We start from the raw sequence: 23667 nt of genomic DNA, 5'->3' as shown, positions 1-23667 counted from the left end.
CACTGCAGCGCTTGTAGAACAGGCGACTGGTGAATGTGGCATGAGTGTCGCCTGGTTTATTTCACTATCCTTTGCACTCTCGTGTCATAAAGGAGCATGCAGAAGGAAAGTGTAATCAAGGCAGTCAATGAAAGTTGCTAGCGCTAGAGGGAAAACGGGGACCAAGTAGGCAGCGCAATCAACTTTGTTCATTATAAAACGCATTTATAGAGCTTGTCGATCGAGATCGAGTGAGATTTAAATGCACGAGGCTCGGGCAGGAGTCCTAGGTCACCATGTTCCACTGTGCTTATCATCTCCTAGGGAATCACCCATTCTGCATAAGTTGACATTCCATTACATCCGTGGTATTCTATGATAGCAATACAGAAGCTAGCCCTAGGAATGATCTCTTCCTGTAACCATTTCACTCCCTCAGATTTGCGATGCTCAATGTAGCGCTGATCTGTTGCCCATCATTGTGTGTACTCACTCTAGGCGCCAGTTGCGCTGCGCACAAGCCCAAAGGCCTGCGCATGGGCTGTGGTGTCCAGAATTTTTCACAGCTTCATTGTATAGACTGCGCAGGCGCCCATGGAATGCCGTGGGTTCAGGCTTGAAAATATTCAATCAGATGTTCAATCAGGCAGCGGTAAGCTCAATACTGGGCCATCCATTTTGATGCTGTGCCTGAAGCTAATAAGATCCTCAGAAGCCATGCATATCTCCCTGTCTGCTGGTGTGCAAAACTGCTCAAGCTGCACAATAACACTGTAATCTATGATAAATGTCAGACCACGCCAACATCAAAAGTTGTCCTTGGCCTTGCGGATTGCTGCAAATGCCTCTACATCCGGAGCATCTGGCGCAACGCCTGCAAGTAAATCAAAAATGAACTTAATTGGACCGTAACGATGACCATCTGGAGGACTGCCGTAAGCAAAATAGTGACAACATAAGGCAGATGATCCTTAAAATGAAAATTCTACCAAGTGCAGCTCTGATTCCGCTGTCATGTGGACGCAGGAATGGATTCGTGTCCAGCTCCTCAGACAACAAACTCGGGACCGTTGCTATCCCCTGCAGAAGCAGAGTCAAGCACCACAGGGTAAGTCCCAGAATCACGCAGGATACATAGACAACATCAGAGGGTCATGCATGCAAATGGGCCTGCTGACCAAAGCATGCACCTGGCTGCGCTGCTCGTCAATCAATCTTTTCCGCTCCTGCAGCTTTTTGTTGCCCTGGTCTATTGCCACTGCAAACTTGGCATTGCTCTGCAGAATTGACAGCAGCACTACTTCAGATGCTGTTTAACCACCAGAGAGCAATTGTTGAGTCATTTCATTCAGGTACTCCTGTCGGAAAGCACTTGAAGAAGGAAGTTGACAGTTACCTGTGTGTACTCATGCGCACAAAAAACCTTTGTGTTGCCTGGCAAGGGAGTCAACTTTGAAAGGGACGTCCACATCTGCTGGGGAGTGCCCTCAAATAAGCGCCCGCACCCCAGCGCAAAAAGAGTGTCACCTGTGCAACAAATGACATCTTATTTTCAATGTCAAACTGCCTCGTGAGGCAGTACAACAAGGACAGGCTAGCTAATTTGAGTCAGGAGGCCGTGCCTGGGAAGAGGGCCTCGGCTTGGGGAAAGTAGAGGGTGATGTGGCCTCTGGTGTGCCCAGGAGTGTCAAAGACCCTCATCTGGAGCTGTCCAAAGTCCCAGGTGTCCCCGTCCTTGAGGCTGATGTCAATGCCAGGGATGCGGGCCTCGTCTGCAGCAGGGCCAACTATGGTGGCCCCATAATGCTGCTTCATTTCCAGGTTGCCGCCCGTGTGGTCAAAATGGTGGTGTGTGTTGAGAATATAGTCTGCCTTCAGGCCCCTGCAAGGAACACATTTCTTTGACTAAGTGTTCTGTCACAACTAGACTCAGGATTGTACATTGTGCAGTTGAGGGTGAATTGGTGTGCAATGGAGCATTTGAGTTTCTCACCGGCTGTCCAAGGCTTTTATCACAGGCGCTGCCTCAGATGGATCAACGACTGCGGTTTTCCCCGACCCTGACTCGTGGAGCACCCACACATAGTTGTCCTGCACGCCATGAATGATGCATGCATGAAGTCATAATGCTTATCATCAGACCCTGGGATGGCCCACTTCCAGTTGCCGCGAGGGACACAGCAGGCAATCAAGGGAGCACGCAATATAGATGAACTCACCGAGAGGCAGGGAACTCGTTGCACCGACAGGTTTGGTAACTCTGTCATACTGTGCTTTTGTGCAGCAGTGAGGGACATTGTCGTCAGAGTTCTTGGTCCAGAACGGATCGGCCTTGGGACTGCGGTATCTAAGAGTCGAATTGCTAGATGAGGAGCAGATCTTATGGTGCTGAAACAAGCCCTCTGTGCGTAACCTGCACAAAAGGTTCTGCTCAAAACATGGCTTGAAAGGCCTTGCACAACATGGAGGCAAAAAGCAATGTAAATTTCTTACTTTGAGGCGAAGGACACAAGCGTAAAGCGTTGGCAGCAAGACTTCTGGAGGAGATCATGCTCTCAAAAGCACTCCCGATCTGGCGCTCAGAGACACTATTCAGCGAGCATAATCTTCCCGACCGCTTGAGATTCCCCAAGCACAATCGAAGTGCAGTTCTTGCTCGCTAATGAAGCCTGCGTGTAGGAACAGAATAGCGAGCCATAAATAACTTGGAAGGTTACTAACCACCCTCAACCAAACTTTCTGGTGCCAGCGCGACAGTCCGGAATGGACTCTAGCAGAGCGTTGATCCGATAAGGTGCACGAAGAAGCCAAATTTTGACCTGTAGCGCTCTATAAGTCATATACTGTTTGCTCAGCTGCGTCAAAGCCAGCAGCACGGTGGTCCGTACCCTGTGAGAGGTGGGCAGAGCAGACCGCATGCACGAGGTCCCTAGAAGGAATGAGCGACGCGTTAGGATCACTGTTCCGGGCCGACTCTTGGAATTTCCCGGTGAGTGGGTTGACCAGAGGCAGAATAGCAAGGGCCTCCTTGGAATTGGGTGCCGTGACCCTCTCCACGTTGCAGCCAGTGAAGGGGGGATGCTTCCTTTTATGCAGGGTCTGAAAGATGGGCAGATACTGAGGACCATATCGAACGTCACATACTCCGAAAGTCACTATGCTAGTGACGAGGAGAAGCTTCCGCTGGAGGTGCGTCCCTGCAAACTGACGGCTTGACGTGCCGGACAGGGTCCCGTACTTCGTCTATCTGTAAAGTGGTCGCAAGGTCTCAATGGATTCGTGGATACCTCGATCCTTTGTTTACATAGTATCTAGGATGCTTGCTTAGGGAGAGGGACGGCTTGAGCGTCAATGCGCTGAGTTTTTTGCGCCTAGTTTTCTAGTCTCGGAAGACCTAACTTGAAATATACAAGCTTGGCAACCTGACCACAGCCAGTCCTGCTGTGTATCAGGGTGCACGGCGTCACCGACTAGCAGAGAGCACTCTGCCTGGCGATGCACACCCCCGGGAATCTCCCCAGCGAGCTTCTGAGTCGCCGCCGACTGCTACGGCATGTACCCTCAGCGTGCAGGGCACTACCTGCTCACCCGGCAGCGGCAAAGGGCACATGCATTTCCAGCAGACCATCGTATCGTGCGGAACTCAAAAGGCTCGGTCGTTGCACGGCCCTCCCACGTTCGACATAGTGGCGACGGCTGGCCTGCAGCCTGAAAGGAACGCCTTGCAGCACTTCCCTCTCCCAGACAAGTCTGGCCTCTTTGCAGACATGTTGGGCCACCTGGACTTCAATGGGAGCGGCGGCGCCCTATCTCCCAAGCTGCTGGTGCGACAACAAATCCCCTCACGGACTGAACTCCTGCCCATTGCTAGATTTTTATTATTGCGCTGATGAGGCAGAAGTATGTTCCATGACTGGGGTAGACATTTCATTCTGCGCAAGGGAGATCTGACTGCCAGTGCTTGTATGAATTGGGTATTTGGTGTGCAGAGCGTGCAGCTGCAGAATCTGGGGCATCTGTTTGACGACTTGGACAAGGCCGGCTCGGACGTGTCAGAATGCCCGGACACTCCCCTTCACCTGTTCCCCAACACCCCCACCTCCGACCTGCTCCTGCACGGCCACTTCAGTCACTTCTTCCCAGAGGCCCAAACCCCACCGCAGGTACTTTTGTCCCCCAATCGATTCCTCGCAAAACGGATTTTTTTATTGCGGTGAATAAGGACTCGCATCAGCGGCTTGACAATGCTGGACTTGCTGCATATGAGCCAGCAGAGCTTAATCACAGCTGCTTATCCGCGGATGAAGCTATAACCAAAACTGCATTGTTGCAGATGACGCCATCTCCACCGCTGCGAGGCAGCCGCTGCGGGCAGGACAGCCAGCAGCTGAGCCTGGAGGCGAGCATGCAGCAGTCGCCCATCAGTCCGCTGATCGGGGACTCGCGGGCGCACAGCATGCCTTGCCCGCTGCCCTCCCCAGTTCCCCTGCGCAGCCCTGGCCATGGCCCCTACAGCCCCGCCCACTCGCACCAGCCCCGACTAGACCACATCCACAGCCCGGTGCGGCCGAGCTCCTTGCCCTCCTGCATTCTCTTTTATATCCCCTTTTTTGATCGTGCCCTAGACACTGCAGACCGTAACCAGACTTAGGGGAGCTGGGCTGAAGCCACTGAGAAGCTGGGTGCAAAAAGGTTGTGCTGCCACAGACAGAGGACTGAGAAGCTGGGTGCAAAAGGTGTAATGTCAGGGGCGGAGATCAGTATGTGATGGTATGTTGGTGTTGTTGCGCAGATGAACAGCCGGACAGTGTCGATGCCGCTTCCTGCGCTGTTGGAGCCATACCGCTTCCCTCCGCCCGTGCGCACCAGCATGCACAAATCCTCCCCCACCGCGCGCCACTCTCCCGCCCGCCCCGCAGGCATCCGCAAGGTGCCCTCCTCTACTCTCACCACCTCCACGCTATGAATATCTGCAGTGCTGTGCCGGCAGTCCAATGTGCATGACATGGGCAGGTGAAGAGCAGAAGGACAGTGCACAGGCGGTTCCTGTTTAAAGGAGCGTATCCTGGCTGCAGGTGCAGGCGGGGCAGCAGGGGAAGCCAAAGGTGACGGGGCGGCGCAGTCAGCTGCTATCGGTGAGCGCGCGCGCGGAGCTGCGGCGGGCGGGGTCGTCGGCCAAGTCGGAGGACAGCGCGTCCGCGGCCGCCACTGACAGCGAGGCAGACAGCATCACCACCGACGGCGGCTCACACAAACGCAAACCCGGCAGCAAGAAGGGTGCGCGCCGTCGCCTGCATGTCCACCTTGTTGCTGCCAGCAGGCGCGCAAGTGCAGGGCAACTGCTGTCAAGAACCCGACAACCCACATGCATTCGTCAATGGCTGCTATGCATGTGGGTGTTTTTCCTAGAGGTCAGAAGAGGCGCACGCTCTCAATGGAGCGGCATCTGGCTACTAACGCCAGAAAAATACATAAGTGGTGATCGGGAGGGTGATAAACTCGAGAGATAATTATTGCAGGGGCGGGGCGGAGGGCGCGGCGGATGACGTGCAGGAACTGCGCGACGCACCAGACGCCGCAGTGGCGGTGCGGCCCCGAGGGACCGCGCACGCTGTGCAACGCATGCGGCGTGCGCTACAAGAAGGGCCTCCCCCTCACCAACTCCTGGGCCGGCAAGAGCGCCGGCATGCCGCCCGCCAGCGGCTCCGGGCCCTCTCTGCTGCCCCCGGCTCACAAGGACTCTCCCAGCATGGCCTGACTCCGCAGGCCACAGAGACACAGCTGCCGGCCTGCGCAAAAAGGGATGCACAGCCAGTGACCACAGCCTGCAGCTCTCCTCTGCGCTGCCAGTCAGCTGTTCTGACTGGGCCGTCATCCTGTGGGGGTCTGTAGGGCATTTTTGACTTTTATATTCAGAAACAGCAATGTTCACACCTGACTGATGACTTTTCTCCAACTGCATGCATGCACCCATGCATCAGCGAGTGACGATACATTAAATGCTTTGGAAGGACAGCCAAAGCAAAGACCGGAAGTCTGTAGCCGGATACATAAACCACGACTGACTCTGTATGGAGCTTTGAATATTGCATTAGCACCATGTTGCCAAATTCAAATCTGCATAGTGAATACAGCATTGAAATTGTTTCAAAGATGAATATAGCAATGCCGCAAGTGCCAGTATTATTGCATGTCAGGGGTTCATTCAACGAACTTCATTGTACGCAAATCAGAGCTGTGACAACCCGAGATGTGAGTCACAACACGTGACACATGATTTGCCAGCGGCCATGCCGCAAGCAGCAATGTAATATCATCTTCACATCAAGATATCTGGGCGAGTTTCCCAGAAGGCATCGTCTATGATGTCCTCATGGGTCACAGTGACCTCGCCCCCTTCCCTCTGCACAGCAGTGCCGTCTTCTGCATGCTTGACAGTCTTCTGCCGCCTTGAGCGTGTGACCACAGAACCCTGCAATAGAGGGTCAAAACAGAGACATTGTGGCTTTCATCATATAGGATCAGCTGATTACCTTGCAGACATGATTTGCATTGCTAGGCCACGCACCTTCCTAAACATTACCGGTAGCAATCCATACTTTATCCCAAATTCACTGAAGAGAAGCTCGTTCTTGTAGGCAGTCTGAGTGCCCTGCAGCAAAAATTTGGCTGTTTCAGGTGGGCTGTCCTGGCATCAGTTGGATACATATATCGTGAAGCCTCAGCACGATCAATCCATGTCCAACACACTGAAAGACGTGCCAATAGAAGATGTAGGGAGATGTGCCGTACCTTCAGGTGGTCTTGTGCTTCTGTGCGGGATTTGCCGCTGTGCACCAGAGCCCAAAAACATGTATTATACTGCAGCAGCACATGATCATGCATCATCACAACGTCTCCAAGAAACGTGCACCGACCAAGCCACACATATCCAGACAGAAAGCAGCCTCACCTGATTGTTAATGTGCGTGTCCGCCTGCCTCCAGGCTAAATAATGCCTCAGAATGTGATCTGTGGGATAGCACACGGCGCGCCCATCGAAGATTGGTGTGCACAGCAGGGGCTGGGATGGGAAATGTTCTGGCCACCACCGCACGTAATTCCCACTGAAGCATGATGTCACAAGGGACACAAGCTTGCTGCTGCGCCGGCCTGCATTCCAGTGCCAATGTGGTCATTATGATGGCATGCATGCATGCATGATGGACCTGCGCAGGCATGCGGGCATCACAGTGTAAATTTAGAGCATCGACACTCGCCATATATCTTGCAGGTCTTGCTGAAGACGAAGCTGTACTCATCACTCTCTCCAAACGCTATCCGGATGTCAGGGAAGGCTTCCAAGACTTCCTACGATGGCACCCCGAAGAGTCACAGGTGCGCATACAAGAGGGATGGAGGAAGGCACGAGAAGGAAGATGGATAGTACTTACCACGGCACACCTGTTCATCAACCGCAGGGCCTGCTCATCATTGGGCTTCTTGAAGTTGTGAAGCTCTGAGAACCTGGGGCAACAGGGGGAACCTTTGTCAACCAGCATCTTACCACTCCGGGTGCTGCAGACCTTTACACACCATATCTTCAGCACTATTTGTAAGTCCAATTCTCCAAAGCTTATAAGTCATTGAGCTCACCGAGTGAACCCCTTCCCATCCAGGCGTATAACTATCCAGCAGTGTGGAAGCAAAGGATCTTCAAGCTCGAATTGCTTTACATATTCGAAACGGCTCTTTGCCATCTAGGCATACTATCGTCGCATTTGCTGATTCCGATGTGATCTGGTACTTGCAAGCACTGTATTCCAAGATGTGGAAGCACCGTTGGACAGCTGCAATCCCTTGCAATCACTCGGAAACTTTGGCTGCTCCTGTAGCTGAGCAAGAATGCGAGATTTATGCACCTGATGGTGCAAGGCCACATTGCTTTCCATCAAGGCGCCTGGCTCGCTTTGAGGCTTGATTAGATTAAGGTTACTAATTAATATATACTCACGTGAACCTGAATGCAGCGCTGCTAGCATGAATGGCAGGGAAATTGGGGAATGCCCTAAATGTGGGGAGAATCCCAATGCCTTACTCAGTCTGGTGCCATGCACCTTTGCTACTCACATCAGCAACCGAAAGGACAACTTGATAGGAGTGTGTCCACAGCGCGAGAAGCGCTGGAGGTTATCAGCTTGGTCCGTCCCTAGGGTATCTGGGACAGAAACTGACAAACTAAGGTGCTGATCATTGCATCGTCTCGCCGTAAATCTTGATACTGTGTAATCTATCGCTTGTTAAAGGATAGCAACAAGTTCGGCACAGGTACGATGGCCACATGAGCTTCGGGCCTCTCCGAAGATCGTGATCTTGCAACTTCCGTACATGTGTTCCAGTGCCCCAATTTCTTCTGTCCATGGTTATGTAGGCTATCCTGATTTTTCTGTGTTCATGTCGAGCATAAGGATGGTGCAGCCTGGAAAGAGCAAGACAGGCAACTTGCAAGAGAAGCGTGTCACCCAGAAAGTCCACAAGAAGGAGAAGAGCATACCGAAAAGGATTCCCGATAATCTGCTTGAAAGGCAGAAGAGAGCAAAAGTACGTCATTACTTTGCTGAGACAGTTTCGTGAAATGTTGGACGCAAGATCACACTCAGAGCCTTCTTATTTTGTTCTATTCTTTTATTGATCCACTCTTTGTGGGTGCACTCTCCTGCAGTCGGATGCAGTTGTCCAGAAGCTGAAAGAAGCAAAAGTTGCAGAGGAAGGTGTGCAAAGCTTTCTTGATTCCTGGAGACTGGTAGGTCTTGTCAGAACCGACGGGAAGGCTGAGTGGAGCTTTGTACCGCCAAACCGGGGAAGGATGCTCCACAGCATTCCTGAAGTCGTCAGGTGGTTCAAAGACCATCTTGGAGGTCAGCATTCCTATACCGTTGCCTGCTCACCCATTGCGTTGTCAGGATTATGCTGCTCAGGAAGTGCTGTGAATGCGATATTGCTGCCCTCAAATCATGCGGAACACTCCAGGTGATGGCAACGAGAGGGTGCAGAATGGCGGGCCAGAGGCTAACTCATCAGACCAAGCTCATGAGGTGGCACCAGCTGCCAATCCTGCCAGTGATGATGCGATGGCCGGGGCAGACGCCCCAGGTATCTCACAAGACTTCCTTTCCAGAAATGCTGAAATGGATGCCTGACATGTGTATTGCTGACGTGTACCGCAACCATCTTGTAGTGCCCCGATCCTCAGAAATCATTACATACATTTGCATCATGAATCCACACATCCTCCGTGCATGAATCACAATTTATAATTTGATACACATCTGTGGCATGAGCTGGGGCGCTTGTGGTCACTGAGTATATGCATAGGGGGTGCAGGTCCGGCTGAGGACCCTCCCCCTCCTCCGCCTGCAGAAGAGGCGCAGACTGGTGGTGGAGAGGAAGCAGCTGGCGGCGATGAGCGGGACCCGGGCGAGGCAGGTGCAGTGGGTGGCGGAGATGGGGCTGCAGTAAACGGCCTGGAAGAAGAGGCAGCCAACGCTCTGTTGTACGAGCACAACGCCTTCAAAATGGGGTCATCGTGTTTGCTCGTCTGCCTGGTGCGACTGGGCTTCACAAAGGTGCGAATGGGCGACGTTCGAACCATTCACTGGCCTATCTGGCATAACGCAAATCAGCGGAAACTGGTGTGCACATCCTCATGAACAAGGAGATTGTGTGCGACAGGAAGAGGCTCTGAGCGTGGGAGTGGCAGTCGAGTCTTGGGCGAGCAAGCGCATCATGGAGGCCAAGCAGGCCATTGCCGCTGCTGCTGCTGTTGAAGAGAAAGAAGGAAAAGGAGCGATGCGCGCACAGAAGCGCAAGTCAAGTAGCAGCCCAGATTCCGCTCCGGCAGTGGCGGCGAAGAAGGCAAAGGAGGTTGAAGAGGATGATGAAGAGGAGGTGCAAGCCCATTGCCATCATAGCCTGCTAAGTCAATTCGTGTCATGCATGGGCATATAACATACAACTGCAACATATTCTTCATGACAGGAAGCTGTTCGCGTGCTACATACAGCACTGCCAAAAGGGTTACGCCTGTACATATCAGGCATGGAAGGAAGGCAGGGCGCCCTGCATGGGCAAAATGTTACAAGCAGTCGGCGAATTGTCAGGCGGCGACTGGATGTATCCTGATTGGGGTGTGGCATGTGCGCAGGATGAGGACGTATTCAATCCGCGTAAGGATGTGGTGAGGAACATGACAGTGCTGCTGCGCACAGAGGACAGCAAGTCCTCTGAGTGGAGGAAGCCCTGGTCAATTGCCAAAGTCAACAGGTCATTTTCCGCGCCTCCGCATTTTATGGGCTTGCTTTTGTAATGTCACTTTGCTTCATCGACAAGCTCTCCTGCCTTTTATTATGCCTGTGCAAGCTTGGAACCCTAGCATTTTGTGTGTGGGGTGCTGGGCTGGGTATGTGCATGCTGTCTGAGGTTGAATGGCAACATCACCAGGATCGACAAGGCAAATGGCGTGGCAAGGGTGACCTGGCTGAAACCCACCTCGGAGAAGCAGTGGTGGGCGCAGCGGTGGCTGCCGTGGGTGCTGGAGGGAAAGGACAGCAGGGGGAAGCCGCGCCTCTGGACAGAAAAGGCCATCGAAATTGACAGTGTCCAGGTCAGCTGCCACATCTGACACCTTCCCTCGGCGCCAGCATATGGCTTGCCATGTCTCACATAGTCCTCGGAAGGCTCCCTCAGGCATCCAAGCATGCAAGACATTGTTTGGCCTTCTTCCTGGGCCAGTGTTCAGTTGATTTGACAGAGAACTACAGGTGATGGAGCTGAGGCAGACCTGTGTCAATGATCAGTATGAGCACTTGACGTGTGGCATCCGCAGTGGGGCACCCACTTGACTAGCAAGGACACTTTTGAGGAGAGTGACATTCTTATCCTACGCGAAGAGGTCCGGCGCCTGGAGGCAGACGCCTTGTGAGCTTGCGCCGCCCTGCTCTGGGCTCGGCTGCCTGCAGCTTTGCACTGACAGGACAAGAGATAAGAGACATCTGGGGACCCAAATGTGGCACCTGAGATGCCATTGAGGAATTTCCCATCCTTCAGTGGACTACACTATTTCAGACCTGAAATCTCTCAACTGGCGTTATCGGAATCGGTGCGTTTAACAGTTGGACATTGCAGGACCCCGTAAATGGGCAGAGCTTTATAGGTAGTAGTGCATACTTCTGAGACATGACAAGCCTCCAAGCATGCATGTATACCACCAGGCTGAAACCTTTGTAGTAAAGTGAGGACTAATGAGCTTCTATCGAGTAAAAATAAATTTATATTGTATTTGATGGTCCTCTGCATCAGAGCTGACAGCGTCCGGTATTCTGCCAAAGTTTGGTTATGATGTGCTTGCATAAAGTCTATGTGTTCTCCTGTGGATGTCACAGTATTGCCAGATGCTATTTGCAAAACACTGGTAAGTTTGATCGGGAAAGAACGCCACGATTGTAACATTTTTCTGTTACATTCAAAAATAGAATTCTTTCCAGCTTGCACAAAGTGCGCTAGCTCCCACGGTCTCCTCCTTGGTGTTCAAATGAGTTTGACAAAAACAGATCGACCCTTCACACCATTCAAGAATGCTGCTGCGGGCATTGGCTTCTTGCCAGCAGGCTGTAATTCTAGGATATGCAACCATGAAGCGTCACCGCATGGTATTATCAGCTGACCATCAACGATTGCCTCTACATAGCCCTCTGGTGAGCCAGCAGCCCCTTGCGGTGGTTGTTGATCCTCTTTTGCAACGCATGTCCTGGTAATTTTGACCTCAACCTCCCGGTCGGCTGTGCCGTCATGAATTTTCAATAAAAGGGTGGCCTGTGTCCCAGGCCAGCCAACAAACGCCCGCACCTGCAACCAAAATGTATTAATCAGTCCACAAGCAGGGTGAGGTACAAGGATGGCTTGTTTAGTCCCGAGTTGAGCATGTGCAAGGAGGATAAAGGCTCCACAAGGGGTCTCACTTTGTTGTGCAGGACAATTGCATGTTCCCTGAAGTCCAGCTGCCCATCTGCTTTCTCCAGCTTTGCTGCATGCGTGGCAGCAGCGTCATCCTGGGAATGCAGAACACACCCTCATCATGAGCCACTCTGTAGTCCTTTAAAGAATATTCTTCCTAGCGGCACACCGCAGCACACAGAGACGACCCTAGCAAGGTCCTCGTGTCCACCCCAGACACTCATTTGCTGAGTGATTCAGCGCTTGGTAGCCATGCGCATGACAAACGCTGCAGCACTTGCGCGCCATGCAGCTCTTCAGGAGTAGCTGCAGAGCTTCCTGCCACCCTGCACATGCATGCACAACAGGAGCAGAGCGCTGTACAGCTGGCACTTACCTGTGGGGTGGCCTGCTGGGCAGCGATACCGCTCCAAACATCGGGCAGCCGGCTGAGCAGAAGATCACTGCCGCGCTTGAACAGGTCGGCCAGCAGCTCTGGCGCTTGGATGTCCTCATCCACCGCCACCCTCTCCTGCGCCAGCACCGGCCCGGCATCCATAGCGCGCACCGTGAACGCCACTGTCACCCCAGTCTCCCTCACGCCATCCTGCAGCAGATACCCACTGTTTTCTGCAAATATGCACCCGCAGCAATCCACCTGGTAGTTGCTATTTCTAGCTATAGTCTGTTCTCCAAACCAAGACACCCCAATTGACATGAACATCGGATGGCACATGCATGCAAGCCCAACACTCTGGTTCAAATGTTTCAGGTGAGTCGTGTGTGAGTCAGGAGGGGGAGCACAATGGCACCTGCACGGCTCGTTGAACAGGGGCGGCCCCTCGGTACCTGGGCAGCAGGCTGGGGTGGATGTTGAGGGTGCCAAAGCGGGGAATGGCCAGGAACTTCTTTGGGAGGATGTTCCCGTAGGCTGCTGTGATGCACAGGTCCGGCCTGATGGCTGCCAGCTGTTCAAGGAAGGGCTCCTGTGCCATGAAATTTGTCACCTTCATCAGGGTGCGTTGCTCGATAGCACAAACCCCTCATGTCGATAGCGGAGCTGCCACAGGCAAAATTTGCACCTCGCTGGCCTTCACAGGGCTCAAGATCTTCTCCTGTGGCCACCCCTGGTCCAGGGCGAGCTGAGCAACAGGAGACGGCTGGGCCACCTTCTTGTTCCCACGTCCCTTGGGTCGGTTTGGCTGTGTGACAATCGCCGCAATCTGGAGTGCGAGCCACTCAACTGTCAATTTGTCGTGTGTATGCTTGGACTCATTAAACAGCACCGGGGTTCCGGGGCCTTGTCACCTCAAATGTGGAGTCTTGCTCATTTGCTGCGTGTAAAAGCTGCTGCAGAACCGAAGAAGCCACCTGCAACGACACGAATCCATTAACATGCCAATATAACATGATACCAGGTGCCTCAGAGCAGTGTTTTGCAAAGACGTCTCCAGGCTCACCTCTGGTGTGCCTAAGAAAATCACTCGATGTTTCCCATGATCTGCGCTGTATGCAGCGCATGCAAAGTACTTCTGACCCCTAAAGGTCCCTCTTCCTCCCAAATATGTCTTGAGATTTGCAGAGATCCATTGGTTTGGCCATGGGACACCCCTGCACACAAGCTGGTGGCTACAGCGTGACCCCAACGTGGAGACGCTTCGCATCAAAGTTTGCTTCTGATATAAGGAAGTCGAAGCGACAACACAGTGAATGGATGGCTTTAGACATCGCATATTCGTGAAGATGCTTGTGTGCATATCGCCCTAAATCGAATTCTTCATAGTTCCTGAGCAGCTCTTCTACTTTCAATCATTTCCACGTCATTTGGATTACTTCCCTGTAAATCATACTGTTTATTCTCTCTCTCAAAGCCAAGAAAGTCGTGTCGATCTGAAAATTTCCGATACTATTATATTATCCTGGCCGTCATGAATGCCGAGTGTCTTGGATCTCTTGCTGTTGGACACCGCTGCAGACACTGAAGCCATCGATCCAACTGTCAAAAGGGTATCTTCTGACGATTTGAAAAAGCCTTATTAGTATTCTTTAGTATTCTGTGACTTTGGCTTCCATGAACATCTTAGTTGATCTGGGTCAAACGAAGGACATCCAGAACGTGTGTAGATCCTTGCCTGATAAACATTGTCTTTTACCAGGGGCAGTGGTAGAATAGAGCATTGACACAGCACTTGCATCATGGCTGGGGGCGGGGAACACTCCTTTTATGCTCTTCCAGTGCAATTCACACAGGTATGGGGCACCTACTGCTACAGGTTCAAATTCCTGGAATAGAGACTCCGTACGGTCTTTCTGTAAGGTCAGAAGTGGTCTTGCAGGGATCCTCCCTGGTGCGGCACCTGTACATTAAGGAGTACAGCAGCTCAGAAGAGGGGCACGCTACCATTCCAAAGAACTGTGGGCTGTTTGTCGCGGGCTTACCTTACATCCCCCATGACAACAGTGAGGTCCTGACGGACCTCTTTGGGGCTTTTGGAGCAGTTGAGAGAGTCGCGGTCCACCCCTCACAGGTTTGTCTCAAGGACATTAAACACAGGAAGCATGCGATGATGTTGCGCTTGTCAAGAAGTCACTGATGTGCTGCTGTGATGCAGACGTCGGCCATTGTGGTCTTCACAGAGGCTTCGTCTCGGAGGAAGGCCTTCAAAACAGCGCAGAGTGCCAAGCTCGTGCAGCTGATCTTGGCAGAACCAGAGGAGCATTATGGGCTCAAAGGTACATTTCCCTCATGTCTTCTAGCCTGAGATGATCTCAGTGAAAAAATCTTGCGACGTTGCTGGTTTATTATCTGGAGTCCAAAGGTGAGTGCTGTGCAGGCCACGTGGAGGCTCACAAGGCGCTGTTTCCAGGGAATGATATTCTGAGGAGCCAGGTACGCGTCCCCTCTGGCCTGGGTACTGCTTATCAATTGAGCGTTGCCATGTGCATGGCTGTGTTTGCCTGCATGAGTGGTCAGCGCTTCTAATACGGGTTGTGTGCAGCTGGACAAATGGACAGAGGACTTTGAAGCCGAGGAGGAAAGGCGGAAACGCGAAGCGGCTGCCGCTCTCGCAGAGGAGGGGTGGACGGTGGTGAAGAGGAGAGGGGTATGACCGATATAATGCACTTCTGCTCTGCACCTTTCTAGGCTGACATCAATGTGATGGTCTATTCTGGCTTTGATTGAATTGTACAGCTGCCCTGCACGTGTCGAGGAATCTTTGAGGTTGGGTCACTGGCAGGGAGGGAAGAAGGTGTCAGATGGAGCTGGTGCTGCAGTGGGTTCTGTGGCGCCTGCAGCAGCACAGGCAATTGCGGCCAGCAGAAAGGTGCTGCCACTGCCCATTTCCTTGCTCATATATGCTCTCAGCAGGCCACGAACAAGTCTCCCACATCCGAACATATGGGGAGTGGTCTTCAGGGACAATCTTGAGGGATCCAGACTGAAAACTGTTGGTAGGTCTCATGTTGACATCTGGGCCTGCAGGAACAAAAGGTGGTGGACTTCTACAGATTCCAGCAGCGAGACAAACGCCGGAATGGTGCGCCAGGCCCACCTTGCCAACTCTATTTTCAACCCGTAATTAGACTGCTGGTCACGTTGCGTCTTGCCCATGTCATGGGCACCTACATCAGAAAGATCATAGCATCACGTTTAATCAACTGGGTGCAGAACTGGTGGACTTGAGGCGGAAGTTTGCAGAGGACAAGCAGCGCATTGCAGAGCTCAAGGCGGCACGAAAATTCAAGCCATACTGAATAGGAGCATTAGAAAGGCAGCAAAGCTGCAGTTGTCCAAACATGTGCACAAGCTTGCTATATTGATCACGAGTTCCAATGGCATTGCTACTAGCGGTCTTGGCATGTGTGAGAGCGGATCAGGGAGGGTGCATGAACAACTGACGGCTGTCAGTGTGGTGTTTATGAACTTACAAGCTCCACAGGTAATACAGCTGTGGGGAACACAATTGCCAAGCAATGGTTACTAGACAAACACTGTCTGGTACACAGCAACTTCAAACTGCAATTCAAGACACAAAGGAATAAATACTTGAAATCAATTTTTAGTCAACCCATCCGGCCCATAGGCCCTTGATAGTTTGTGCCCTCCCATCGCTTCATAGTCACTTCTGTGATCACAGATCCACGCCATTGTGATGTTTTGTCCAACCCTCGCCATCTCCCTTCAGAAGTTCGGATACAAAATGCCACCAATAATTCTGCCCCAAATTAAGACTACAGTGCACAATACTAACTTTTGAAAAAATGCTCAGGGAGCCTAAATGCATTAAGGAAAAAGACAAGGTAAGCTACATGTTTGCTGCCGGAGTATCCTCAATACTCTACATCTGGAGCTGCCTGTCAAGGGGTGCAAAGGGAACAGGGGCATGACATCATTTCAAAATTGTCTGCGGCAGTGGGACACTGCCGGCACACTGGGCGCCGTGAAAGAGCACAATTGCATGTCTGCCAAGGGAAACAGGGTCTAGGGGCCTACTGCCCCAATGGGAAAAGAGAAAAGTATCCATGTCTGTAGACCTGGGAGATCAGCTAGCTATTCCTGTAGTGTACAATATCATCAGGCACGGAGCACAGGAAAAACGATGAGCTGGCGCGCAAAGGCAGACTACTCAAGGAAAATTGTCAGGTTGTGACTTTGTGAGCGCTGCTGCACGATCCAACATTGCATTTCTCGTGTGGCAGCTTAAGCAGCAGGGGCGGCCGCATTTGTGGCAGTGCAGTATGCTTTCCTATGCTGTGCACCACACAAAGATCTTCAAGAGCCAGTCGAGCTGCACATGAGCGATAGGGTAACTCAATCACACCAAAGCCTGACGAGCGGCATGCTTCCTGGCAATGGCATAATATCAAATCATTCCTGCATATGTGCCAAGAACACACCTGCATGGCTTTGCTCCTGAGAGCATGGGCGGTCTTTTTGAAGTCCTCAATAAAGGGCCACAGGATGCTGCGCAGCCTCTGCAGAGAGGTGAGGTCCTTCTCGCTGATGTGCATTACATGCATGGACTCTTCTGTGGTCTGCAGTCTCTGTATGAGCGGGCGCAGGTGCCTGCTGTTCAATTGCTGGAGACTCCGCATCTGCAGGGATCCACTCAGCCAGTGAGGATTTCTCCAGGCAAAAATGAGCATCTGAGTTTGGAAATAGTGGGCGCATACAGGACTGCAGCTTGTTTGTATCAGCGCAAACCAGTCATGCACTCACTGTACATGCAGCAAGGATTTGAAGAGACTCAATGATGACGGCATGTTCCGCACCTCTGGCTGGGAGTTGTGCAAGCAGCAGAGCACGGAGCACAGTGCCTGCATTTCAAGGAGCTCTCCCAGGAACTCTTGCTGCATTGCCTTCAGCAACGCCCAATACCTCGCTCTCACGTAGGAGCTGCTTCGCTTGATATTCCTCAGGTACCTGACATCTTTTTGAAAGATGTGGGCCTGCCCAGCCAGTGATGCCTGCATCCCTGCAGCAGCCTGGTCGCTGTCAGCGATGATCTCATACGTGCATGTTTTATGTTGTTATGGATCAGAGAGCCTCCCAGGACCCCTTCTGTGTGCAAAATGAATGTCTGGGGCCTACAGGCTTCGTGATAGGGTCAGGGTGGAGTAATCAAGAAATGATTGGCAACAACCTGCCTATCCTATATCACGCCCACGGTTCATGATGATGATGTCCCAACAAATTGTTGTGGGCATTGGGAATGTGCTGGATTGAATTCAAAAGTCCTTGGGGGGGGCACCTGCTCCTCACCCAATGGCGGTTAGTCTTGAAGGCCTCGGATTTGATAGATCTGGGCCGTCCACCCCGTGCTTGTAGCAAAGCTGTACCTTGATCCTGGTCGTAAAACGCAGTGCAGCTGCTCGCGTGGCCCCAGCGACAAGTAGCAAGTTTCCCGCCGACTGAACGAGGTCCTACACGACGGTGCAACGCTGCAACAGTTCGCTGGTCTGTGGCCGATCGAATCGGTCGTTTATCGATACAGGAGCCTCACGAGGATGCAATCGGAGCAACGTAACGGAATTTCGATCCTGACGATGCTTGGTGCTTGCTCATCAAAACCCGATAGGAAGGCTGCGTCAGCTTGTCGTAAATTTATAGTAATATATTAGTAAACTTCTCCGAGGAAAGCCCAGGAAGCCACAGCAGGGCACAGAACACAGCCCCAAATTTCCGCATGAAAGCGGCCTGCAGCCAAGATGTCGGGGAATGGGGAGCACCAGGATGACGGGGGAACGGAAGATCGTGAAACGCTACTGCGTAAAGAAAGGGAATTGGGATTGCCTGCACAGCAGATCTTTTCAATATTCTTTAATCAGTTGTATCAGGTGACGATCTTCGCAGTGTTTACGTCCAATTTGATCTTCTATGTTGTTCTGAGCACTACTATATATCTTTAGCCTCTCAGGTCTGCGTGCTGATGCACTGAACAGGGAATTCAGATCACCCTTGCTTACAACATTGGGGTGTTTGTTGTACGCCATTTCTGCCACGATGAGACGGAGGAGAGAATCGGGGAGCTGACTGGTATTCTGGTGCGCCTTCCCTGTATCCTCGAATTGAAACCAGTGCAGGCCCTGCACTGCATGGAGAGATGCCCAGGCCTCTACAACATGTCCACGGTGGTTGCAGGCCTCAGCGTTCAGTACTGCGCAACTATGCACGTCCTACTTTTGGGGAGTCATGACAGACAAGATCGGGCGCAAGCCAGTTGTACTGATCGCGGTGCGTGCTCCACTGTGCATGCCTTGCCCCGACTGTTGCTGACCTGCATGTACATATGTGCTTGTTCCTGACCATATTGAAGCCGCATGCAGAACTTTGTGATGGGCATCGCAACGGTGCTGCTTGGCCTGGCGCCCTCTTATTGGATGGCAGTTGCTGCGCGCTGTCTGGGTGGCCTCGCCAATGGCTCAGGAGTGTGAGTATCCAGCTTTCAAAGCCCTGAATGCCTGCTGTTGATCATGCGCATACTGCTGCACTTCCTTTCGGGGACCTGACCTGAACAAGTAATGAGTGTTCTGCAGGGCTATAAAGACGATGCTTGCTGAGAGTTGTTCCGCCGACACGCAAGCTCGCGGCATGGCATACCTCAATCTGGGGTGGGGGCTGGGCAACGTGTTGGGTGAGTGGCAGCTTGAAAGAACCTTATTGGGGGAAATTTGTACAAGACGGTTGCAACATCATCCACTGCATGCAGGATTGTCTGTCAGGTAGATATAATGTCGCTTGTGTCGCAGGGCCCATGATTGGCGGGTTCTTATCCCAGCCGTGTGACCAGTATCCCTACTTCCCCCTTTGCAACAACGGCACAGGTTTATTCGCGAGACAGTGAGTGCCCCAACCCTTCTTGGAGCACCTCATCAAGGTTAGATTTGAGACACATGGGCGTGACAGAAATCTTGTCATCGATACCGAGGTGTCTGTCATGCGCAGGCCCTTCCTGCCACCGTGCCTGGTAGTGGGCGCCCTGTCCTTCTTTGCATGCTTCAACAGCGCATGCATGATGGTTGAAACGCATCCCAAGTACCGCAAGGCTCCGCTGGGGGCCAGCGCTTCCCAGAGCAAGTTGGTCGTTCAACAAGAAGGGGCTGCGCTTGATTTGCCTGCAGTCCCTGAGAGTCCCGGCATTGCAATCCCCGGCCGGCATTCAGAAGGTGCGTGGTATTTTCAAAATCAATAGACTTTGCTGTCATGTTGTGCTCATGCATTGGACGTGATTCTGCCATCTCACATTACTCTATAAAGCATTGATCACCATGGAGGGGTTAGACTCCAAGCCGCCCTTTATGGAGGTCTCCGTGATTCATCAATCGTCTGGGGAATGCAGCCGAGCCTTGTGTTGGAAAGCAAGCCTTGCTAATGCGATACAGCGGCACCAATTTTGCATCTACTGGAGTCTTTGGCTCGTGAAGATGAGTTGTATTGTTGCAGGTGCGCACAGCAGCGACACAGCGGAGGGGAGTCAGCTGCTGGCGAGCGTAGGCCGCTCACTGTCGGGGACGTCGGCGGAAACGCGGCAGCTGCTGCGGCGGCTATCCGCGCGCGTGGGCACGCGGCTGCTGCACGGCTACCGCTCCCTCTCCATGGGCAGTGACGACGTCGAACGCCACGAGTACGGTGCGCCCGCCATTTTCACCCTTCTCCACCTACCACCCTTGCTCATGGTTCGGAGAACGACGAGACTGCACTCGCGGAGGGAGTGGAGGAGCAGTCATGCAATGTCTTACAGACGGCGTGATGCTACTTTTTGCACCTGCAGGCATGGTAAGACGCATGTGTTGAAGGGGACCAGAATCTCCTCCATGTTTTGCTGAGCTGTGCTGTGGCTGGGTAAGCAGTGCTGGAGATGACTCCCGGCCATGAAGCGGATCGCAGCAACCGAGGAGAAACTGCCAGCGGCTGGGAGCACCGCCAGAGCCTCACTCAGGGGCCTGAGGTCCAAACAGGTGTTTATAGCACCACACCACAGCGAAACGCCTCCAGGCTGTCCCATGACTCATCGCTGTCTGGATCTACAGCGGCAACGCCGAGGCACCCCCAGCACAGTGACACCGAGCTGACCGATGCGCGCGTCTTCGTCTTCCATCCCAGCGATGCTGCCAGCTTGGAAGACACACCCCATGCGTCTGCAAGCCCTGAGCAGGTTTCCTTCCGCGCATGCATTGTGACTCTGTTGGGGAGGTTGTATCATTGAGGTCCTTGGAGCCAATTCGGCTGTGCAGCATGCCATATCCTTGATGTTTGGCGGAAAATGCCTGACTACCTTTCTTTTGCAGGTGGATGCTACATTGAACGAGAGATCGGCCATCAATCTAGATGCAGGAGATGAGGATGAGAGAGTCCCTCTCATGCAGCAGGCTGCGGCCACGTCTCATGTCAAGGTAGGCAGACATCACTAACAGCAACAGTGCATCAATGGCACAGCTTGTCTCACACCATCTTGGTAATATTCACAGGATGACACAAATGTCTGCATGGTGTCTTGTGCAGGCAAGCACAGCTGAGGCCAGGAGTGGGGATGACTACGACGACCAGAGCTCCTTCCAGCCGTGGTACAAATCCAGGAAGATGCTGCTGGTGCTGGGCGCTTATGGCTCCATTGCATTCCTCATGAACTTCCTGGAGGAACTCACACCCATCTTCGCGTCGGCTCCCTATGACAAGGTACATTGCGGCACTTCTACAACCTGCACAGCGGCCTTCGTTCCTGCAAAACTTCCAAGTTCCACTCCTATTGAAAATTTTATATTGGCATCACTCTTGTGCGATGGATGCTCACTGTCTCTGCTGGTTGCTGTGTCCAGGGTGGGCTGAACTTCACGCCTGATCAGGTCGCTCTGCCAGTGAGCTTTGCTGGCCTGGCCCTGGTCATATTTGCACTGCTGTGCTACCAGCGCATACAGCGCCGTGTGGGCTGTCTGGCCTGCGCCAAGATAGGCCTCGCAGTCGCCACACTTGTCGTCATGCTCATCCCCATGCCCTCACTCCTGGTGCCACGGTGCGCACCCGACCTGTGCACCTAATTCAGCATTGCTAGGTCGTGTTGTCTTTCTGCGTGCGTGTTCATTGATTGAGTGTGCGAGAGGTGGAAGAGAGTGTTTTGGATGTGTGCATGCAGGTATGCGGCGATACAGAGCCTTCTGATACCCATATTCGGGCTGAAGGCCATGTGCTCCATCATGTGCATGACGTCCAGGTGTGCCTTATAACTCTGTATATGACAAACAGCAGCGCGTGCCTTCTCCCACTTCTTCAGTGTGTTTGCATGATCACATTACTAATATCAGCAGGCATAAGCCCATAGCAAGCATGTTCCATGGGACTGAAGGAGCATGTGTCTTGCCTGCAGCATGATTCTGGTGAATTTGACAGCCCCGATAGAGCAGATCGGCCCAGTGAACGGCGCCGGCAACACTCTGGCTGTTGGAATGAGGGCGCTAGGTCCGGCGCTGTCCGGCCAGCTGTGGGCGCTGTCTTTGAGGACGGGCATGAATGGCAACCAGTTCCTGGCCTTCGGTGTTGTCGCCAGCGCCTTCCTTGCTACTCGCATCCTCTTCGGCTTCATGAATCCGGGCTCGTAGTAAAAGCCCGCGCACTGCGGGAATGCGCAGTGCGTAGAAATGCAGTGCAGTTGCTCTGCATCCATGCCCCGGGACTTGCACTCACTGTGCAGGTTTTGTGGGACGCTTGAAGCGAATGGATGTTGTAGTACAGTGAGGTTATTCTGCAGCACAACCTTCCATGATAGCACCTTTGGATTGTGTACATATTCAGGCCTTGCCAGATCTCCAGACAGCATGGCAGGTTGCTCCACACAGGTCAAGGCCCGTGGTTACTAGTAGTTGTCAAGACGTGTACTTTCTCACTCAGACACTTGCCAATATTTGATGCATGATATCTGTAGATGCAGTGTCAGTAGCTCTCTGGTGATGTCAACAGTTTCTGCATGGGTCAATTCACCCATTGCAGTCTTTCTCTGGAATTTGGTCTGTCCATAGGGAATTGATTGGCACAAATCTGAGGAGTGGTGATATTCACCTGGATTGCCAGGGTCAAACGCCCCCATGACCGGATTTTGTGCCACCTTTCCTTGCTCTGTGAGTTCTCTGCATGGGCCACATCTGCGCCTCTGGTACCATTGCAGAGAATTTTTGCGAGCTATTTGTTAGCTAGTGTATCATAACCTCTATGTTGGAGGCAGTATCACTTACAAAGGCACTTAGCACAAGCGCTCCAGGAGAGCCAGTCTAGACTAGTCAGTATAATTCCTCATTGACTGTAGCTATATAGCATGACACGATGAGTCTTGAAGGGTGGATGTACGAGCCAATTCAGTGCTTGGTGCATTTACCTTGTCTGGGGAATGCATGATTGATTGTCCTCTCAAAAGGTGGTGTATATAGAGTGTGCAATCAGAATTCGTGTATCTGATGAATACGAGTTTGCCAGGATGCGACCGATATTCTTTAAATGCACCGCCCTAGCTAGTGTACTCTTCACGGAAGACGCATCAGTGAGCACTCTAGAGCCACTCAGCGTGGACACCTTGAGTGACAGGATTACAATGAGATCTGTGCAGCTCTGGTATGCTGTACCTAGGCCCAGTCACTTATACGACAGGGAATTTTATAAGTAAAGTATGCATAAGCTTCATCAAATACGAGCGCCTTGTTCATACAGGGGGGCTGTCAACTTGCACATGCATGCATTGCATACAGGACTTGCCAGCAACCTGGCCTCCAATGCTATCTAGATGTCCAGAGCAAACCGAACAAAATGGGGACAGTAATTTAGATGCTGCTGCCAACTTCCTTGAATGATTCGCCAAGAAGACCATCACATTCGAGTAGCTCTAAAGATCTGCTGGAGCATGCACCATGTTCATGCAGTTTACTATGCACACAAGGCAGGTGGCAACCAGCGCTGCAATTTGCATCAGGTTTGCTAATGTCTAAAAGGAGCCTCAGTCTGCCCAGCACATTTGAGATGTGAACGCTCGTAAAGAATCTTGATGTGATGTCTACAGGTACAGTCTACAGCTACAGATGCATGCCAGCGCTTTACTGCCGTGTCCTATGATGACTTTGCAACGCTCATTATTTGCGCCCGCATGGGGTGTTTGAGAGATCATTGGCGAGGCACAAGGCCGCCCTTGGCAAGGCGCACATTGGAGGACCCATACAGGCGGCCCAATTCCTTGATGG

General features: G+C 52.4%; 6 protein-coding genes across 6 annotated transcripts; 3 read left to right on the top strand and 3 right to left on the bottom strand.

Moving 5' to 3' along the window:
• Positions 1–785: 785 nt before the first annotated feature.
• Positions 786–2609, bottom strand: COCSUDRAFT_54042 (hydroxyacylglutathione hydrolase; the record flags this gene model as incomplete). Its single annotated transcript, XM_005646103.1, has 8 exons — positions 2473–2609; positions 2199–2392; positions 1973–2070; positions 1602–1861; positions 1376–1506; positions 1170–1256; positions 969–1059; positions 786–853 (listed from the first exon to the last, which is right to left on the bottom strand). The coding sequence occupies exons 1-8, from the start codon at positions 2528–2530 to the stop codon at positions 786–788; spliced, it is 987 nt and encodes a 328-aa protein (XP_005646160.1). The 5' UTR covers positions 2531–2609.
• Positions 2610–6298: 3689 nt separating this feature from the next.
• Positions 6299–7718, bottom strand: COCSUDRAFT_37376 (histidine tRNA 5'-guanylyltransferase; the record flags this gene model as incomplete). Its single annotated transcript, XM_005646102.1, has 7 exons — positions 6299–6451; positions 6548–6631; positions 6772–6840; positions 6932–7131; positions 7239–7329; positions 7413–7485; positions 7615–7718. The coding sequence occupies 7 exons, from the start codon at positions 7716–7718 to the stop codon at positions 6299–6301; spliced, it is 774 nt and encodes a 257-aa protein (XP_005646159.1).
• Positions 7719–8039: 321 nt separating this feature from the next.
• On the top strand, positions 8040–11481 carry COCSUDRAFT_66975 (hypothetical protein). Its single transcript, XM_005646101.1, has 9 exons — positions 8040–8286; positions 8427–8559; positions 8681–8876; positions 8989–9111; positions 9343–9584; positions 9691–9906; positions 10163–10281; positions 10438–10621; positions 10844–11481. The coding sequence occupies exons 2-9, from the start codon at positions 8428–8430 to the stop codon at positions 10937–10939; spliced, it is 1308 nt and encodes a 435-aa protein (XP_005646158.1). The 5' UTR covers positions 8040–8286; position 8427; the 3' UTR covers positions 10940–11481.
• A 63-nt stretch (positions 11482–11544) lies between these two features.
• Positions 11545–13613, bottom strand: COCSUDRAFT_17300 (Methionyl-tRNA formyltransferase; the record flags this gene model as incomplete). Its single annotated transcript, XM_005646100.1, has 7 exons — positions 11545–11862; positions 11976–12065; positions 12347–12556; positions 12762–12935; positions 13032–13172; positions 13258–13320; positions 13410–13613. 7 exons carry the CDS (start codon positions 13611–13613, stop codon positions 11545–11547), a joined length of 1200 nt encoding a protein of 399 aa, XP_005646157.1.
• A 334-nt stretch (positions 13614–13947) lies between these two features.
• On the top strand, positions 13948–15912 carry COCSUDRAFT_48184 (hypothetical protein). Its single transcript, XM_005646099.1, has 8 exons — positions 13948–14199; positions 14286–14477; positions 14562–14682; positions 14784–14839; positions 14949–15053; positions 15189–15275; positions 15434–15488; positions 15620–15912. Exons 1-8 carry the CDS (start codon positions 14146–14148, stop codon positions 15703–15705), a joined length of 756 nt encoding a protein of 251 aa, XP_005646156.1. The 5' UTR covers positions 13948–14145; the 3' UTR covers positions 15706–15912.
• A 2247-nt stretch (positions 15913–18159) lies between these two features.
• On the top strand, positions 18160–22044 carry COCSUDRAFT_43292 (MFS general substrate transporter; the record flags this gene model as incomplete). The annotated part of the gene is made up of 14 exons (XM_005646098.1): positions 18160–18288; positions 18394–18495; positions 18593–18685; positions 18778–18881; positions 18988–19085; positions 19201–19291; positions 19397–19617; positions 19895–20080; positions 20482–20606; positions 20740–20844; positions 20954–21127; positions 21268–21461; positions 21582–21659; positions 21813–22044. 14 exons carry the CDS (start codon positions 18160–18162, stop codon positions 22042–22044), a joined length of 1932 nt encoding a protein of 643 aa, XP_005646155.1.
• Between the last annotated feature and the right edge of the window lie 1623 nt (positions 22045–23667).

This window comes from Coccomyxa subellipsoidea (genome assembly GCF_000258705.1).
Source record: "Coccomyxa subellipsoidea C-169, whole genome shotgun sequence".
Lineage (NCBI taxonomy): Eukaryota > Viridiplantae > Chlorophyta > Trebouxiophyceae > Coccomyxaceae > Coccomyxa > Coccomyxa subellipsoidea.
This window is presented reverse-complemented; position numbering and strand designations above follow the sequence as displayed.

Excerpts from the sequence above, each read along its gene's own strand:
- COCSUDRAFT_66975 (XM_005646101.1), top strand. The coding sequence starts at position 8,428 with ATGGTGCAGCCTGGAAAGAGCAAGACAGGCAACTTGCAAGAGAAGCGT. Across the intron at positions 8,877-8,988 it reads GTTCAAAGACCATCTTGGAG|GTGATGGCAACGAGAGGGTG; the intron begins GTCAGCATTCCT and ends GGAACACTCCAG. Across the intron at positions 10,282-10,437 it reads TCAATTGCCAAAGTCAACAG|GTTGAATGGCAACATCACCA; the intron begins GTCATTTTCCGC and ends ATGCTGTCTGAG.
- COCSUDRAFT_48184 (XM_005646099.1), top strand. The coding sequence starts at position 14,146 with ATGGCTGGGGGCGGGGAACACTCCTTTTATGCTCTTCCAGTGCAATTC. Across the intron at positions 14,840-14,948 it reads ATGATATTCTGAGGAGCCAG|CTGGACAAATGGACAGAGGA; the intron begins GTACGCGTCCCC and ends GGTTGTGTGCAG. Across the intron at positions 15,489-15,619 it reads GCGAGACAAACGCCGGAATG|AACTGGTGGACTTGAGGCGG; the intron begins GTGCGCCAGGCC and ends AACTGGGTGCAG.